We start from the raw sequence: 15545 nt of genomic DNA on the forward strand, positions 1-15545 counted from the left end.
TTTCCTTCTGTTTTTTTCTTTCAATGTCTGCTGATTAAGTAACGTAACAATACTATTACCTTAACAGTTTCAGGATCAAATTATTTTGCTCATATTCGATTGTCCAATATCTTTTAAAAATTTTGCTCTGATGGCTTTATACGACCAAGATTCAAAGTTGAACTCACCCAATCTTTGTCAATGTACTTGAAAGTTACACGACCCTTGATGGAAGAGTGTTTAGGACTGGTGGCGGCCAACCTAGGCTTGCTTCTGTGACATCTATTTGACTCTTGCACTGATCATTTGTTGTTAAATTAGATGATCAGCATAATCAAATGATCTTGCATACCTTTTTTTTTTTTTTTCCAAAAATGGGTCTTTAAATTGTTACAATGGAAGACATGTGCCATCAGGTTGTAGTTCACCATAAGTATCAGAAAATTACATCCAAGAAGTAGTATGCTTCCTTCACTTATATTAAACTTTAGCAGCACCATGAATCTGCTTTACAAGTGCTACGGGAATTTCTTCTTAGACATTTAAAAACAAACTTTGTGGGGGAAAATACGTCTGTAAAGAGTAAGCTTGCTTAGGCTCTCGAACACTGGTGTGTGTTCAGATCTCACCATCCCAGAGTTCTTCGATGGTCCTGAATGCCCCGTATGTTTCATGCACGAATCCAGTGCCTCTGACCAGCCTCTCCTGGAAGGCATAAAAGAAGAAATCAATAATCTGAACTAGACCTAAAGCCCTCATATTTAGATCATAAGCTACAATAAACCAGCCATGTAAAAATGGGGATTAAGCAACTTGCCTGCTCAATTTCAGAAAGCTTGACAAACAAGTCTTCAGGTATAGACCAATCAAAAACATCAAAGTTTTCTCTGATCCTCACTTCATTTGTACTCTTAGGCAATACACTGTGACCCATTTGCAGCCCCCAACGGAGGGCAACCTGAGCAGGGGACCTGCCCAATTTCTCTGCAACCATATTCAGAACTGGATTCTTGAGGACCTGCGTCTTGATGGTCCCTGTGCCTGGGGAACCCAATGGTGAATACCCCTGAAACAATGACAATTAATATTCTTAATTGGTTATTCCATAAGAACGGATGGGTGTTTGAAGACCATTAGAAAATAACACATACTACATCACAATGATATATCATGAACCTCCTTAATAGCTTTTCACCTATGTGAATGTTAAGTTTCTACAGATAGGTGAACTTATCTAGTAGTCGCAGGCATTATCACTATCAATGTCAATTCAAACCTCACAATTTGTTGGTTGCACTTGTACAATATGTGCGCATACTCACAGTTATATGAACTCCGTTGGATTTACAGAATTCATGTAGCTTAGGCTGCTGCCAGACAGGATGGCTTTCCACTTGAAGTACAGCGGGACTAACACGAGCTACCTCCAACAGATCTCCAAGCTTCTTTGAAGAGAAATTGCTTACTCCTATAGCTCGAGCCTTGCCAGAGTCATAGAGTGCCTCCATTGCTCTCCATGTACTGGGTATGTCAGGTTGGGTTAGGTTCTCAGGCTTAAAGCCGACTGCTCCCTTTTTCATGCTGGCAGGCCAATGAATCTTCAAACATTAAACAATCAAGGTTGTCACTCATTAAGAAATCATGAACAAAATTGGCTTATGTTAGTAAGGCCAAAATGGAAGAAACATGGTTGTGTTAACATTTCTACATACTAGATAGAGATCTAGGTAGTCTAGCTGCAAGTCTTGCAAGGTATTATTTAATGCCTCTGGTACAACTTCTGGTGCATGGCTATTGCACCTGCAGAAAGTTGTAATTCACATCCTTAACTCCACAAAGTTAACAAACTCTGACAAAAACTAATGCAATCTAAACAGATTTTTAGTTATACACTCGAAATTCAATTTTGAAATGGAAAATTTCATATATGATATATGTAAACACTTGAAAGGATTTTGAAATTGAGAGAAAACCAGAGTTTGGAGGTGATCCAAAGATCATCACGCTTCACAACACCATCATCAAACAGCTTCTTCAGAACAGAACCAATCTACATAAATCAAACTATGGCAATGAGTAAATTTTGTTTCATATTTTCATCATTCATCAAAATCAAGGCATAAAGGCAAGCCGAATATAAATTCAGCAGGAATAGAATGTAGTTCGATGCAAATTTGCTCAGAAAATGAATATTCATTCCAGGGAAGAACTTGCAAAAAACAAAGACATTACCTCTTTTTGGTTCCCATAGGCTTCAGCACAATCAATATGCCGATAACCAAGCTGCATTAACACAGAGCGATAAGCAGTCACTCCTCAATTTCCCAAAATTTTCACAATAACTTTACTTTTATATTTAATCAGGATTTGTTAGCTACTTGGGATTTTTTGAAGAGAGCTGTGAACAGCTCCAGTTCCAAGAAAATTATCCAGAAAAGACTGTATTATATATATAAAAAAAAATATATATATATATACACACACACATATAGGTGATAATTGTGAAAAATACCTTGATTGCAGCAGCAACAGCATTGCCAACAACACCAGGTGCAGCCTGCCATGTTCCCAGTCCAACAGAGGGAATCTTAGCTCCAGTGTTCAGCTCAAAGTATCGAATTGCCTCGGCCATTTTGTTCATAGAGACTACTGACAAATTGACGGGAGTCTTTTTCTTTATAGAGAGACAGTAGCCAAAGAGAACAGCCAAAGCATTAAAACATGGAGGAGTTAAAAAACATAAATATGGTCGCTTCATACAAGTGTGACTACTCACCCCAAGCTGTGGATTTTTCCCCTGCCTCCTTTTCCTTTGTCACGTTGAGTGCTCTGAAGCCAAGTTCTAAAATTTTCAAGATTAGGAAAATAGAATCATTAGTGGAAGTTTATCATTGAATGAGGCTCTGCTGCGGGCCAATCTATTCTTGCTTCTGGACCTTACGTTCGGCTCTTGCACTTGTCGTTTATAGATTGTTTGACTAGGATGGCCTGCAAAGTCGTCAGGTCTTACGTCTGCTTTTTCTTTTAACCCGACTCTTCTTTTGTTGAACTTTAGAAAGGTTAATACCACTTTTCATTAGCTAGTGCATACTGGTTTTAAAGTAAAAAGGGCCGCAAGTCATTTCCATCTTAGATGACTTTGTCACTGATCATACTTTTACTTACTTCCAGGGTACTTCCAAATTTAACGTGGACGATTTTACGCGTATTAAATTTAATGTGGATGATTCTGCACGTATCGAAAAAACTTATATCTATATGATCATCAATAAGTAGTGCAGACTCTAACCATATCGAGTTTCTTACCATTTGTGAAGGATTTATCATGTATGCAACATCTATGCTGAATATTGAGAGTGATTCTTCAAATGCGATTCTTTGATTAACAAATGGTTTTGTTATCTGTTAAGGACTTCAATACTTCTAAATCATGTTGGTTTATTTAAAAATCAGGTTGGTAAAGTTGATGTCCTCAATATATCTACAGAGTACCTAACTCAATGGCAAATGGGCTTTGCTAAAGCTGGAGTGAAACCGCAGTACCAATTTGGCAGACCTTAGATTTGACTCTTGAATGGAGTTTCCTTTAGGAGGTTGGTTCTTGTTTCATTAACTGTGAAGTACGAAGCTGAAGAATCGTATTTAATGACTCTGTTTAGTTCAAAGAACCTGATTTCATCTTGCCAATTCTCTTGCAACTATTGCAAAACTGGACAGATAAAGATAGCAGACAAAACCAGCACTTACTACAGGATTCTTACTTCAACGGTTTCACTGTGATGTCTTTTTGCTGTTTTTTTCTTTTTAACTTTTACTTGGTTGATGATGCCTTGCTTGCATGCGAGCTGAAAGCTTGTGATTTGATTGACACTTGTTCAGAGACTGTTTATGTCAGAAAAATTTGGTGCAAACTCCCCCGAGCGCCTGTTATATGCTGCTACGGTCTTGTTTCCTTTCAGAGTCTGTTTAGTCATTAGTGCCTTTGAAATGATTATACTAATATTTTTCAAGAACAGTTCCCTGTTTTACCTAATTAATGAGAAAAATGGGTTATGAGATTAAAAGAAAATGGCGTGGCTCTTTTGATTGAGCGACTGCTGCTCTACTGCAATGACCTGAACTTGAAATGAACCGAACCTGTAACAAGCATATCTATTGCAAATCAGGCAACAACAGGGAAACAACATAGAAGCATTGTCTATTATGTTTAAATTAAAGGGGAAAAATTCTTCTCCACCTTCCAAGACATAAATACATTGTCAATCAGCATATCTGTGGCAAATAATGTACCATTTAGTTTGAAGAAAGTTATAAAAAGTTACACATATGCAGGTAGAACATAACCACTTTCCGAACATATGTCTGCTCAGACTTCACCATCCCAAAGCTCTTCAACAGTCCTATATACACCGTAAGTATCATGCACAAAATGTTCGGCTCTTGCTAGCCTCTCCTGCATTTAGAACAACATAGTTGTACCCGATTCTAAGATGATGCAATCATTGAAAAAACAGAATGCTTGAACAAAAGATTGTTCAGATGAAACTGTTACTTGCCTGTTGAATTTGAGAAAGCTGGGCAATCAAATCTTCAGGTATAGACCAGTCAAAAACATCAATGTTTTCCTTCAGCCTTGCCTCACTTATGCTCTTAGGAACTACGCTATGACCCATTTGCAGTCCCCAGCGAAGAGCCACTTGTGCTGGAGATTTCCCTAGTTCCTCTGCCACCATTTTAACAACCGGATTGTCCAGGACCTTCTTCCTGACATTTTCTCCAGCTTGGGAACCCAATGGAGAATATCCCTGAGATCAAACAACAAGATGGGCTATTGTGTAAAAAGGTGTGGTTCGGAAAGACTGATAAAACTAACTCAAAACATAAGTGATCAACTGCACAGCCCCCAAGATGAATACGCCGGTTTTATTGCTTTCAATCTACAAACTCACCGTCAAGTGAACTCCCTTGGATTGACAATATTCGTGCAGCTTTGGCTGCTGCCATGCAGGGTGAATTTCCACTTGATTGACAGCAGGAGTTATACGTGCCACTTCCAACAGATCTCCAAGCTTCTTTGAAGAGAAGTTACTCACTCCAATAGCCCGAGCCTTGCCAGAATCATTGAGTGCCTCCATTGCTCTCCACGTACCAGGAATGTCAGGTTGCGTAAAGCTTTCAGGCTTAACAACAATTGATCCCTTTTTTAAACTGACTGGCCAATGTATCTTCAAAATTCCATTACAAATTAGCAACAACACAACCATACAACCATTTTCAAAGCAGATGATTCATATATATTTCTCAATGCAGTAAACCAAAGCAGCCTAATGTGTTACACTTACTAGATAAAGATCCACATAGTCAAGTTGCAAATCTTGCAGAGTTTTATTCAATGCCTTTGGTACATCTTCAGGCAAGTGATCACTACACCTGAAGTTCAATGTAATATAGATTAGATAGGGAAAGTTAAAAAAATGGACTAAAACTGAGTTAAAAGAAAAAGAAAGAAACGAACAAACCAGAGTTTGGAGGTAATCCATAAGTCTTCACGCCTCACTATACCTTCATTAAACAATTTCTTCAGAGCAGAACCAATCTGGATCAACCAGAAAATACATATGTTAGACAAAGAATTGTATCAATAAAGAGATGGCATTACCCAATTCAATTTGGAAAACAAAAATATCAAAAAAAAAAAAATATCAATCAATTCTAATATCAAAAGAAAGTAGCAGAAATCCTGGATTCTGTAAAACCATCACCTCCTTTTCATTGCCGTACAGTGAAGCGCAATCAATGTGCCGATACCCAACCTGAATCAACAAAAAGATCAGTAAACCCAAATGAAAATCGATTGAAAATCCCAAAGAAAAATCACCCAGAGAGAGAGAAAGAGATGAAAACGTTTACCTTGATGGCAGTGATGACAGTGTTTTGGATAACACCATGTTTGGCACCGTAAGTGCCTAATCCAACAGAAGGGATCTTAGCTCCTGTGTTCAGTTCAAAGAATCTGATATCATCTGCCATTCTCTTTCAAAGAATGTTGAGAACCGAGGATGACGAAAACACAGACCTTCACAACTGCGAAACGTTTAACAGTGCTTTGTTTTGGCACTTGCCAGGAAAGTGTTGGTTTGTTAGTTGTTTGTTAGGTGTTAGCATTCATAGTGGAAACCATAGCCAAGTGGCAGATTTCTTTCCTTTCATAGTTTTGATTCAATTTTGTACAAGATTTGTACTTTTCATGTTTAAATATGGAAATTTTGATGATTTCTTCCAAGGTCTGAGTTCCAATTGTTGCTTTATTTGCTTTCTTGGGTTTGCCAGTCCAACAAGGAAGAAGTCACCTCTATGACAAATATTAACCAATAAAGTAGAGGGATTAAATTGTTTTAATTTTTAAAATTGAGAGATTAACTAATTAAATTTTGAATATATAAATTAAATTGATGAAAATGCACGAATACACGAATACAAGGATTATTTGAGTATTTGAACTATATTAAAATTAAAGGGAAATTTTTTTTTATTCTTTGGAAAATTTCAATTTGAAATATAAAATAGTGTAATCCTTAATTTGAAGTATGTAAATTTCAATTATAAAAATGCAACTTAAGGATCTTTAATGTCATAGTGGTAATCTAAATATATAATGTCACATGACTATATGCTCATTTTAGAAGTAAATTTGTCATACTTATGAATATTTGTTTGAAAGTATTATAGTATAAATATTCTAGCATAATGTTTTAGAAAATGATAAAGGTAAATGGTTGCATGATTTTATAAGAGATTAAGAAGATTGTTATGAAAACGTTTAAGATGAAAAGTCTCTAGTGCTTAAAGGTGGAATAAGACAGCCTTATGGATGAGAATTAGGTGCCTTAATTCCTTAAAACCCTTTTACTTTATGCTTGATTTTCCTCTACATTCCTTGGCCATCCTCATTAATGATGCCTATAGGCCCTCAATATTCTTAAATTAAACTTGTACATAACTTAATGAGAAGGGAACAATTGTGATATGTGCACCCGCTTACAAAGCTTTGCTTTTTTGCACTTAACCATGCCTTTTAACTAGGGGTGAGCATTAATCGGTATAAACCGAAATAATTGATTGAAATCAATTGAATTTAATTAATATAGTTTTATTTTTTCGATTTCGATATTAATCAATTAAAAGAGACAATTTGTTCCATTATTTTGACTAATTTCTAAATAAGAAATTTACAACCGAATAGATTAATATCAATCATTAAAAAGATCTTTTTTTAAATATATTATATAAATTGAAAATTTGATCAATTTAAATTATTTTTTAATAGATTTCAATTAATTCAATTTTTAAAAATTTAAAATTAAATTGATCGAACTGACCAAATACTCTCATCTATCTCTAAATTTTGGTACATTATTTTAAGACTCTAAGCTTAGCTTAGCTCCCTTTAATTAGGTACCCTTTTCTTCACTGCCACCACGTAATTAAGCTAGGACAAATGAATAAAGAGACATTATTTAGAAAAGGTAAAGAAATGTTAACAAATGATACAACTAAATTTCGGGCCCCTTAGTCCATGTATAGAGTAGGCCATAATGCCTGTAATACAAGATGATCCTTTGTCCACAAAGAAGAAGTCCAACACCCACTTTCTCCATATAACATTAGGGTCTCGAATTTTGATAAATATTATCACCTTGAAAAATATCATATTTTTGAAAATTACAAATAAATTTGATAATTCGTGATTTTATATTTTAAATATGTCGTTTACAAAAACAAAATTTTTAAAAAAGATGGTCGTCACTTTTAATTTTTAATTTTTTGATTATTATATATATAAAATTTGATATATATAATATAATTATTTTTTAATTTTCTTTATGTAAAATTTTATATTTGTTATAGATAATGTAAATATACAATATCAATAATTATATAAATAAATTTAATTAATTATATTATAATATTAAATATCTATATTGATATGTTTAATAAAAATATAATATGACGGGATAAGACTGTTATGAAATCATTAACTAGTTGATAATTGATAGGAATTTATGGAAGAAGATTACTGATTTTAAGTTAGGACAAGGAAATCCATTTAACTAGTCACCCCAAGCTTTGAATTTTTCCCCTTGGCCTTTTTCTTTGTCACGTTGAATGCTCTGAAGCCAAGTTCTAAAATTTTGCAATGTAAGGAAAATGGAATCATTAGTGGAAGTTCACGATTGAATGAGGCGCTGCTGCGGGCCAATGTATTCTTGCATCTGGACCTTACGTTTGGCTCTTGCACTTCGTCAATTATAGATTGTTTGAGTAGGATGGCCTGCAAAGTCGTCAGGTCTTACGTCTGCTTTTTCTTTGTCACCTCACTCTTCTTTTGTTGAGCTCTGGAAAGGTTAATACCCCATTTCATTAGCTAGTGCATAGTGGTTTTAAAGTGAAAAGGACTCAAGTTATTTTCATCTTAGATGACTTTGTCACTGATCGTACTTAATACTTACTTCCAGGGTACTTCCAAATTTAATGAGGACGATTTTCGAGTATTAAATTTAATGTGGATGATTCTGCACGTATCAAGAAAACTTAATTAATATCTATGGGTTACTATATGATCATCAATAAGTAGTGCAGACTCTAACCATATCGAGTTTCTTACCATTTGTGAAGGATTTATCATGTATGCACCATCTATGATGAATATGGAGAGTGGTTCTTCAAATGCGATTCTTTGATTAACAAATGGTTTTGTTATCTGTTAAGGACTTCAAAACTTCTAAATCATGTTGGTTTATTTAAAAATCAGGTTGGTAAAGTTGATATCCTCAATATATCTAGAGAGTACCTAACTCAATGGCAAATGGGCTTTGCCAACACTGCAGTAACAATTTGGCAGGCCTTAGATTTGACTCTTGAATGGCGTTTCCTTTAGGAGGTTGGTTCTTGTTTCATTAACTGTGAAGTACGAAGCTGAAGAATCGTATTTAATGACTGTGTTCAGTTAAAGAACCTGATTTCATCTGCCAATTCTCTTGCAACTATTGCAAAACTAGACAGATAAAGATAGCAGACGAAACCAGCACTTACAACAGAATTCTTACTTCAACGGTTTCACTGTGATGTCTTTTCGCTGTTTTTTTTCTTTTTAACTTTTACTTGGTTGATGATGCCTTGCTTGCATGTGAGCTGAAAGCTTGTGATTGGATTGACACTTGTTCAGAGACTGTTTATGTCAGAAATATTTGGTGCAAACTCTCCCGAGCGCCTGTTACAGACTGCTACACTCTTGTTTCCTTTCAGAGTCTGTATAGTCATTATTGCCTTTGAAATGATTATACTAATATTTACCAATAACAGTTCCCTGCCTTGCCTAATTAATGAGAAAAATGGGTTATGAGATTAAAAGAAAATGGTGTGGCTCTTTTGATTGAGCGACTGCTGCTCTATTGCAATGACCTGAACTTGAAATGAACCGAGCCTGTAACAAGCATATCTATTGCAAATCAGGAGGCAACAGGGAAACAACATAGAAGCATTGTCTATTATGTTTAAATTAAAGGGGAACAACTTCCGAACATATGTCTGCTCAGACTTCACCATCCCAAAGCTCTTCAACAGTCCTATATACACCATAACTATCATGCACAAAATGTTCGGCTCTTCCTAGCCTCTCCTGCATTTAGAACAGCATAGTTGCACCCGATACTAAGATGATGCAATCATTGAAAAAACAGAATGCTTGATCAAAAGATTGTTCAGATGAAACTGTTACTTGCCTGTTGAATTTGAGAAAGCTGGGCAATCATATCTTCAGGTATAGACCAGTTAAAGACATCAATGTTTTCCTTCAGCCTTGCCTCACTTATGCTCTTAGGAAGTATGCTATGACCCATTTGCAGTCCCCAGCGAAGAGCCACTTGTGCTGGAGATTTCCCTAGTTCCTCTGCCACCATTTTAACAACCGGATTGTCCAGGACCTTCTTCCTGACATTTTCTCCAGCTTGGGAACCCAATGGAGAATATCCCTGGGATCAAAGAACAAGATGAGCTATTGTGTAAAAAGGTTTGGTTCGGAAAGACTGATAAAACTAACTCAAAACATAAGTGATCAACTGCACAGCCCCCAAGATGAATATGCTGGTTTTTTTGCTTTCAATCTACAAACTCACCGTCAAGTGAACTCCCTTGGATTGACAATATTCGTGCAGCTTTGGCTGCTGCCATACAGGGTGAATTTCCACTTGATTGACAGCAGGAGTTATACGTGCCACTTCCAACAGATCTCCAAGCTTCTTTGAAGAGAAGTTACTCACTCCAATAGCCCGAGCCTTACCAGAATCATAGAGTGCCTCCATTGCTCTCCACGTACCAGGTATGTCAGGTTGTGTAAAGCTTTCAGGCGTAACAACAATTGATCCCTTTTTTAAACTGACTGGCCAATGTATCTTCAAAATTCCATCACAAATTAGCAACAACACAACCATACAACCATTTTTAAAGCAGATGAATCATATATATTTCTCAATGCAGTAAACCAAAGCAGCCTAATGTGTTACACTTACTAGATAGAGATCCACATAGTCAAGTTGCAAATCTTGCAGAGTTTTATTCAATGCCTTTGGTACATCTTCAGGCAAGTGATCACTACACCTGAAGTTTAATGTAATATAGATTAGATAGGGAAAGTTAAAAAAATGGGCCTAAAACTGAGTTAAAAGAAAAAGAAACAAACAAACAAACAAACCAGAGTTTGGAGGTAATCCATAAGTCTTCACGCCTCACTATACCTTCATTGAACAATTTCTTTAGAGCAGAACCAATCTGGATCAACCAGAAAATACATATGTTAGGCAAAGAATTGTTTTCATAAATCTATCAATAAAGAGATGGTGTTATCCAATTCAATTTGGAAAACAAAAATATCCAAAAAAAAAAAAGAATTCAATCAATACTAATATCAAAAGAAAGTAGCAGAAATCCTGGATTCTGTAAAACCATCACCTCCTTTTCATTGCCGTACAGTGAAGCGCAATCAATGTGCCGATACCCAACCTGAATCAACAAAAAGAACAGTAAACCCAAATGAAAATCGATTGAAATCCCAAAGAAAAATCACCCATAGAGAGAGAGAGAGAGATGAAAACAGTTACCTTGATGGCAGTGGTGACAGTGTTTTGGATAACACCATGTTGTTTGGCACCGTAAGTGCCTAATCCAACAGAAGGGATCTTAGCTCCTGTGTTCAGTTCAAAGAATCTGATATCATCTGCCATTTCTTCCACAGAACGTTGAGAACCGAGGATGACGAAAACACAGCACTTCACAACTGCGAATCGATTAATCGGTTTAAACCGAAACAACTGATCGAAATCGATTGAATTCAGTTAATTCAGTTTTATTTTTTCGGTTTCGACATCAATCGATTCAAAGAGACGATTTGTTCGGTAATTTTGACTAATTTTCGATTCTAAAAATTTACAACCGAATGAATTGAAAATATCGATCATTAAAAATATCGTTTTTAAATATATTATATAGATTGAAAAATCGGCCAATTTAAATTATTTTTTAATATAATTCGATTAATTCATTTTTTAAAATTTTAAAATTAAATCGACGGCACCGACCGAATACTCCCTTCTATCTCTAAATTTTGGTACATTATTTTAAGACTCTAAGCTTAGCTTAGCTCCCTTTAATTAGGTACCCTTTTCTTCACTGCCACCATGTAATTAAGCTAGGACAAATGAATAAATAGATTGAATAATTTGTAATTTTATGTTTTAAATATGTCGTTTATAGAAATAAAATTAAAAAAATGATGATAGCCACTATTAATTTTTAATTTTTTTTAAAAAAAAAATTGATAAGTTCTGATCCTAAACACAAATGCTCTTTCTTGGCTATGAAGGTGAACTTGTTGATGCTGTTGTTCCTTTCATGGGGGAATCCGTCACTGATGGCACTCTAGCAAATTTTTTGAAGCGTATGTTGTTCAACTGGTTATTGTTGAGCTTACTTGGCCCTTTTTTCCTCCTGAAATTATATTTTGTTTGGAATAATGATTTAGGATTCTTGGATAGATGCTTATTAAAACTCTAATTCATATATTTTGTGATTTGGGGGCAGAACCTGGTGACCATGTAGAACTAGATGAGCCAATCGCACAAATAGAAACTGATAAGGTACTTTNCCACGTAGTGTACTGTCAGTCACTTTCTTTCAAGCCTTCAACCCACGAAACTAAACACCTCTCTCTCTCTCTCTCTCTCTCTCTTACGTCCTTCATCAAATCAAACCATCAATATCACCATAATTTTTTAAATTATGATCTGCTAAGCTAATCATAATTTCAGGGTATTCCTTAAATCCTACGCTTCTATATATAGCAGGGTGGTCCAAACTCCGAATCTCCAAAATCCCCACTTCATTTATAGATTTTCCTTTTACATGAAACAATGGAACCAGAAAGAAGCTGATTTGGACTCTGATTTGAGTACCCATTAATGGAAGCGCTTTAAGATTCTGGGTGTCTTGTCTTTTTTCTTTTTTTGAAGGAAGGGCCCTTTGGTTCTGGGGGATAGTGGGGGCCCTTTAGCTTGAAGAAAGAGGATGAAGGAGTTGATAGGGAGTCCGGGAACAGTGAGTGGGTTAACCCTAAGGATAGCCCAATGTGCATTTGCTGCTGCTTCCATTGGAGTCATGGTCTCTACCTCTGATTTCTCTACCTACACCGCTTTCTGGTACTTTTGTTTTCCCTTTTTTTTTCCTGTTCTTAGTTTTACATTTTTAGATTTGGTGGGCTTTTTTTGTTTTGTTTTGGGGTATATTATAAATTTAATATTCTTATTTATTGCCATTTTTGAGTATTGTGAGGTTGAATCATTAACCAAATTTTAGTTGAAAATGATGTTTTTGAATCGAACTGGTCTTAGTAAACATTGATTAGTTAGCTCGGGAGCTGAATTTTTTAGGCAAAACTATGGGCGAAAGATAATTTCCTTACTGGTAGAAAGAATAGGTAAAGTGAAAGGTGAAGTTGACCTGATTTCTAGGCATGTGGATTATTACCTCTTTGCATAGTTAAAAGGTGGTATGTAGTACTGCAAATTTATTCAGTTATAGTTATATGAGTTGTGCAGCAGTTTTTGCTACTCTACTGATCTGGTTTGAATTTATTGGAACATGTTTAAGTACATTTTGGCGGTGTGCATGAGGAGTAGGAAAATAAAGATTACCATTTGAGTTTTAAGTTTAGGCTTCAGCTCAATTTTGGTCCAGAGCTTTTATGGCATGATTTGTCATATGCTTGTTGAGAAGATCTGACCTAAGAGGGTTTAATGAGGAAATTTGAGTTTTTTTTTCCAGCTTTTCTATTATTAAATGAAAGGCATAGGAATTTGCTAACTTCAATTTGTAACAGCAGTTGGATGAGATATTCTCTGACCTAGTCGTTTAGCCTAATGAATCTCTAAAAATTGGATTTTAAGCTGTATGAAGTTGTACAAATTAGCATCTGTTAATTACTTGGTTAGGCAGAAGGAATCATCTACTACTTTAATGTTATTGCCACAATGGACCTAGCTATAAGTATATACATGTTGGAGGTGCAGTATACGGGGACTGGTTGTTTAAAGTATATTTTTGTTCTTGTAATAGCAAATCTTGTTTGGAACTGAGTGTTTGTGTTAGGCGTAACAGTTGGAAAACTGAACAGAGTTCTATGGAGCCTTTCTGCTACTATATGTCATGTGGTGATGGCAGTTTCCTAAGTCACTTGTTTTATGTTTTTTGTCTGCTTAGAGTGATAGCAGTCTGTAATGGAGCCATTCATTTGTCTTAATCAAATTCAAGACACAGTTATAAAATAGGTTGGAATAAATTCGAGTGCATATTTGTCTGAAACTATGTAACCTCTTTGTGAGTCTTCTATTATACATTTGTGATCTTTTAAACATGCAACTTCGATGGAATTTGCTTCTTTGGTCTTTTTTGAAGTCTCACGGAATTTGTTTTTCTTTTGTGAAAATGCTAAAGACACAGCTCTTTTGTCTAGGTATAAAATAGCATCTTTGCTTATCTTCCATAGTGCCATTTCTGAAGTAAAGTGGTTGTGGATCTTACAGGTGCTGTTCTAATTTTTCGCTGTACCATATCCCTGGGAAAGGAGAAAAAGTTGGTTAGGTTGGGTGGGGTGGGCAGGAATAGAAATGCACTGTAATAATTCTCATTAGTGCAGTTTTTGATGTTTATTTTGTTCTTTGTTTCAGCTATTTGATTGCATCTATGGGGCTTCAACTGCTATGGAGCTTTGGACTTGCATGTCTTGATGTTTATGCTTTGAGGAGAAAGAGAGATCTTCAGAACCCGGTTCTAGTGAGCTTATTTGTTGTAGGTGATTGGGTATGAAACCTTTCTCTAAAAATCCTCTGTAATCTCATTTAGTCACTAAATGTATGCATGGACATTGATGTAAATCAGGTTTTCGACCTTAAATTGCTTGCTACTTGCAGTATTTGTCATTTTTCACATCAGTTTTCACTTTCTTCCTCAGATTTCTTTATATTCAGGCTGTTTGTGATTCCATAAGTGGTTTACATGACCCTGTAAAGTAGTTCTTATTCTATCAAATACAGCCTTTCCATATGCTACATTGCTAGTTTTATGAGCACCTGTTACCATTTCTGAATGACAATAGAATACAAATCTTATCGCTGTCTTCATACTCTGTTTCTGAACTCTCCATGCATTTTGCTATAATTTTTTTGAAGCGATGCTAGTAATTGCCATTTGGATCTTCGGAGTTCTGTCTGCTTAGTTTTCTATCAGTTTTTTCCTACATGAAGCTTAACATTTGTGAATCTTTTTTATCCTTGATACTCTTCAGCTGAAATTGTATATCGCCAGGCTAATCCTCCTTGAACGTGCAGGTTACAGCTATGTTATCACTGGCAGCTGCATGTTCATCAGCAGGGGTTATAGTCCTGTATGCAAGAGACTTGGACTTCTGCAGGGCTCAAGCTCATTTACCCTGCAGGCGATATGAAATATCTATAATTTTGGCATTCATCACATGGGTTCTGATTGCAATGTCATCTCATGTCATGTTCTGGATCTTAGCCTCTTTCTGAAGGGCCAAGGGCCCGGCGGTTCCCAAACCCATGCTCAACAATGAACATACACGCACATAATAGTATCTCCTATTTGACATGTAAATGCTTCTTTTTCTTTTTCTTCCCTATGCCTTAATTTTTGACAATTTTGGAGAACTGGAAAAGTTTTGCTTATGCACATTAAGGATTTTTGTTTTAGTAATCAATTTCATTCAAATATTACTTGTTCTCAACCATTAACAAACAATATTATCAAATTCATGTGGACCCCATGTTGGCTTGGGTCGTGTTTTTGGGATCTTAAATAAGGTCTTGAATTGAAAGGCATGTGACCTTTCTTTTCTTACATCTCCCAACAGACATTCTGTATAATGTGGAATGGTGTTTTGTCTGAACAAGAGACAGGTACTAGTGTCATGATCCACTCCAGCTTGTAAAATATTGTTC

At 35.7% G+C, this 15545-nt stretch overlaps 4 protein-coding genes across 4 annotated transcripts; 1 reads left to right on the plus strand and 3 right to left on the minus strand.

The window, feature by feature from the left end:
- On the minus strand, positions 302–2865 carry LOC18597693 (aldo-keto reductase family 4 member C9). Its single transcript, XM_018121743.1, has 8 exons — positions 2756–2865; positions 2492–2653; positions 2212–2262; positions 1953–2029; positions 1692–1779; positions 1302–1577; positions 797–1045; positions 302–684 (listed from the first exon to the last, which is right to left on the minus strand). Exons 2-8 carry the CDS (start codon positions 2618–2620, stop codon positions 598–600), a joined length of 957 nt encoding a protein of 318 aa, XP_017977232.1. The 5' UTR covers positions 2621–2653; positions 2756–2865; the 3' UTR covers positions 302–597.
- LOC108662266 (aldo-keto reductase family 4 member C8-like) lies at positions 4151–6277 on the minus strand. Its single transcript, XM_018121531.1, has 7 exons — positions 5890–6277; positions 5742–5792; positions 5499–5575; positions 5322–5409; positions 4929–5204; positions 4536–4784; positions 4151–4432 (listed from the first exon to the last, which is right to left on the minus strand). Exons 1-7 carry the CDS (start codon positions 6007–6009, stop codon positions 4346–4348), a joined length of 948 nt encoding a protein of 315 aa, XP_017977020.1. The 5' UTR covers positions 6010–6277; the 3' UTR covers positions 4151–4345.
- On the minus strand, positions 9448–11524 carry LOC108662265 (aldo-keto reductase family 4 member C8-like). The gene is made up of 7 exons (XM_018121530.1): positions 11136–11524; positions 10987–11037; positions 10730–10806; positions 10548–10635; positions 10155–10430; positions 9762–10010; positions 9448–9658 (listed from the first exon to the last, which is right to left on the minus strand). Exons 1-7 carry the CDS (start codon positions 11256–11258, stop codon positions 9572–9574), a joined length of 951 nt encoding a protein of 316 aa, XP_017977019.1. The 5' UTR covers positions 11259–11524; the 3' UTR covers positions 9448–9571.
- LOC18597694 (CASP-like protein 5B2) lies at positions 12193–15331 on the plus strand. Its single transcript, XM_007026859.2, has 3 exons — positions 12193–12728; positions 14256–14388; positions 14916–15331. Exons 1-3 carry the CDS (start codon positions 12598–12600, stop codon positions 15114–15116), a joined length of 465 nt encoding a protein of 154 aa, XP_007026921.1. The 5' UTR covers positions 12193–12597; the 3' UTR covers positions 15117–15331.

The sequence above is a fragment of the Theobroma cacao genome, chromosome 5, assembly GCF_000208745.1.
Source record: "Theobroma cacao cultivar B97-61/B2 chromosome 5, Criollo_cocoa_genome_V2, whole genome shotgun sequence".
NCBI classification, from domain to species: Eukaryota; Viridiplantae; Streptophyta; class Magnoliopsida; order Malvales; family Malvaceae; genus Theobroma; species Theobroma cacao.

Bases quoted from the DNA above. Each gene is read 5' to 3' on its own strand.
- LOC108662265 (XM_018121530.1), bottom strand. From the start codon at position 11,258: ATGGCAGATGATATCAGATTCTTTGAACTGAACACAGGAGCTAAGATC. The intron at 10,431-10,547 runs GTAAGTGTAACA...GGAATTTTGAAG, and splicing joins ACTATGTGGATCTCTATCTA to ATACATTGGCCAGTCAGTTT. The intron at 10,011-10,154 runs GTGAGTTTGTAG...CTTTGATCCCAG, and splicing joins CCAAGGGAGTTCACTTGACG to GGATATTCTCCATTGGGTTC.
- LOC18597694 (XM_007026859.2), top strand. From the start codon at position 12,598: ATGAAGGAGTTGATAGGGAGTCCGGGAACAGTGAGTGGGTTAACCCTA. The intron at 12,729-14,255 runs GTACTTTTGTTT...TCTTTGTTTCAG, and splicing joins TCTACCTACACCGCTTTCTG to CTATTTGATTGCATCTATGG. The intron at 14,389-14,915 runs GTATGAAACCTT...TTGAACGTGCAG, and splicing joins TATTTGTTGTAGGTGATTGG to GTTACAGCTATGTTATCACT.
- LOC108662266 (XM_018121531.1), bottom strand. From the start codon at position 6,009: ATGGCAGATGATATCAGATTCTTTGAACTGAACACAGGAGCTAAGATC. The intron at 5,576-5,741 runs GTGATGGTTTTA...TGGTTGATCCAG, and splicing joins TGTACGGCAATGAAAAGGAG to ATTGGTTCTGCTCTGAAGAA. The intron at 5,410-5,498 runs GTTTGTTCGTTT...ATTGAACTTCAG, and splicing joins TGGATTACCTCCAAACTCTG to GTGTAGTGATCACTTGCCTG.
- LOC18597693 (XM_018121743.1), bottom strand. From the start codon at position 2,620: ATGAACAAAATGGCCGAGGCAATTCGATACTTTGAGCTGAACACTGGA. The intron at 2,263-2,491 runs GTATTTTTCACA...GTGTTAATGCAG, and splicing joins CTGTTGCTGCTGCAATCAAG to CTTGGTTATCGGCATATTGA. The intron at 2,030-2,211 runs GTAATGTCTTTG...TGATTTATGTAG, and splicing joins CCTATGGGAACCAAAAAGAG to ATTGGTTCTGTTCTGAAGAA.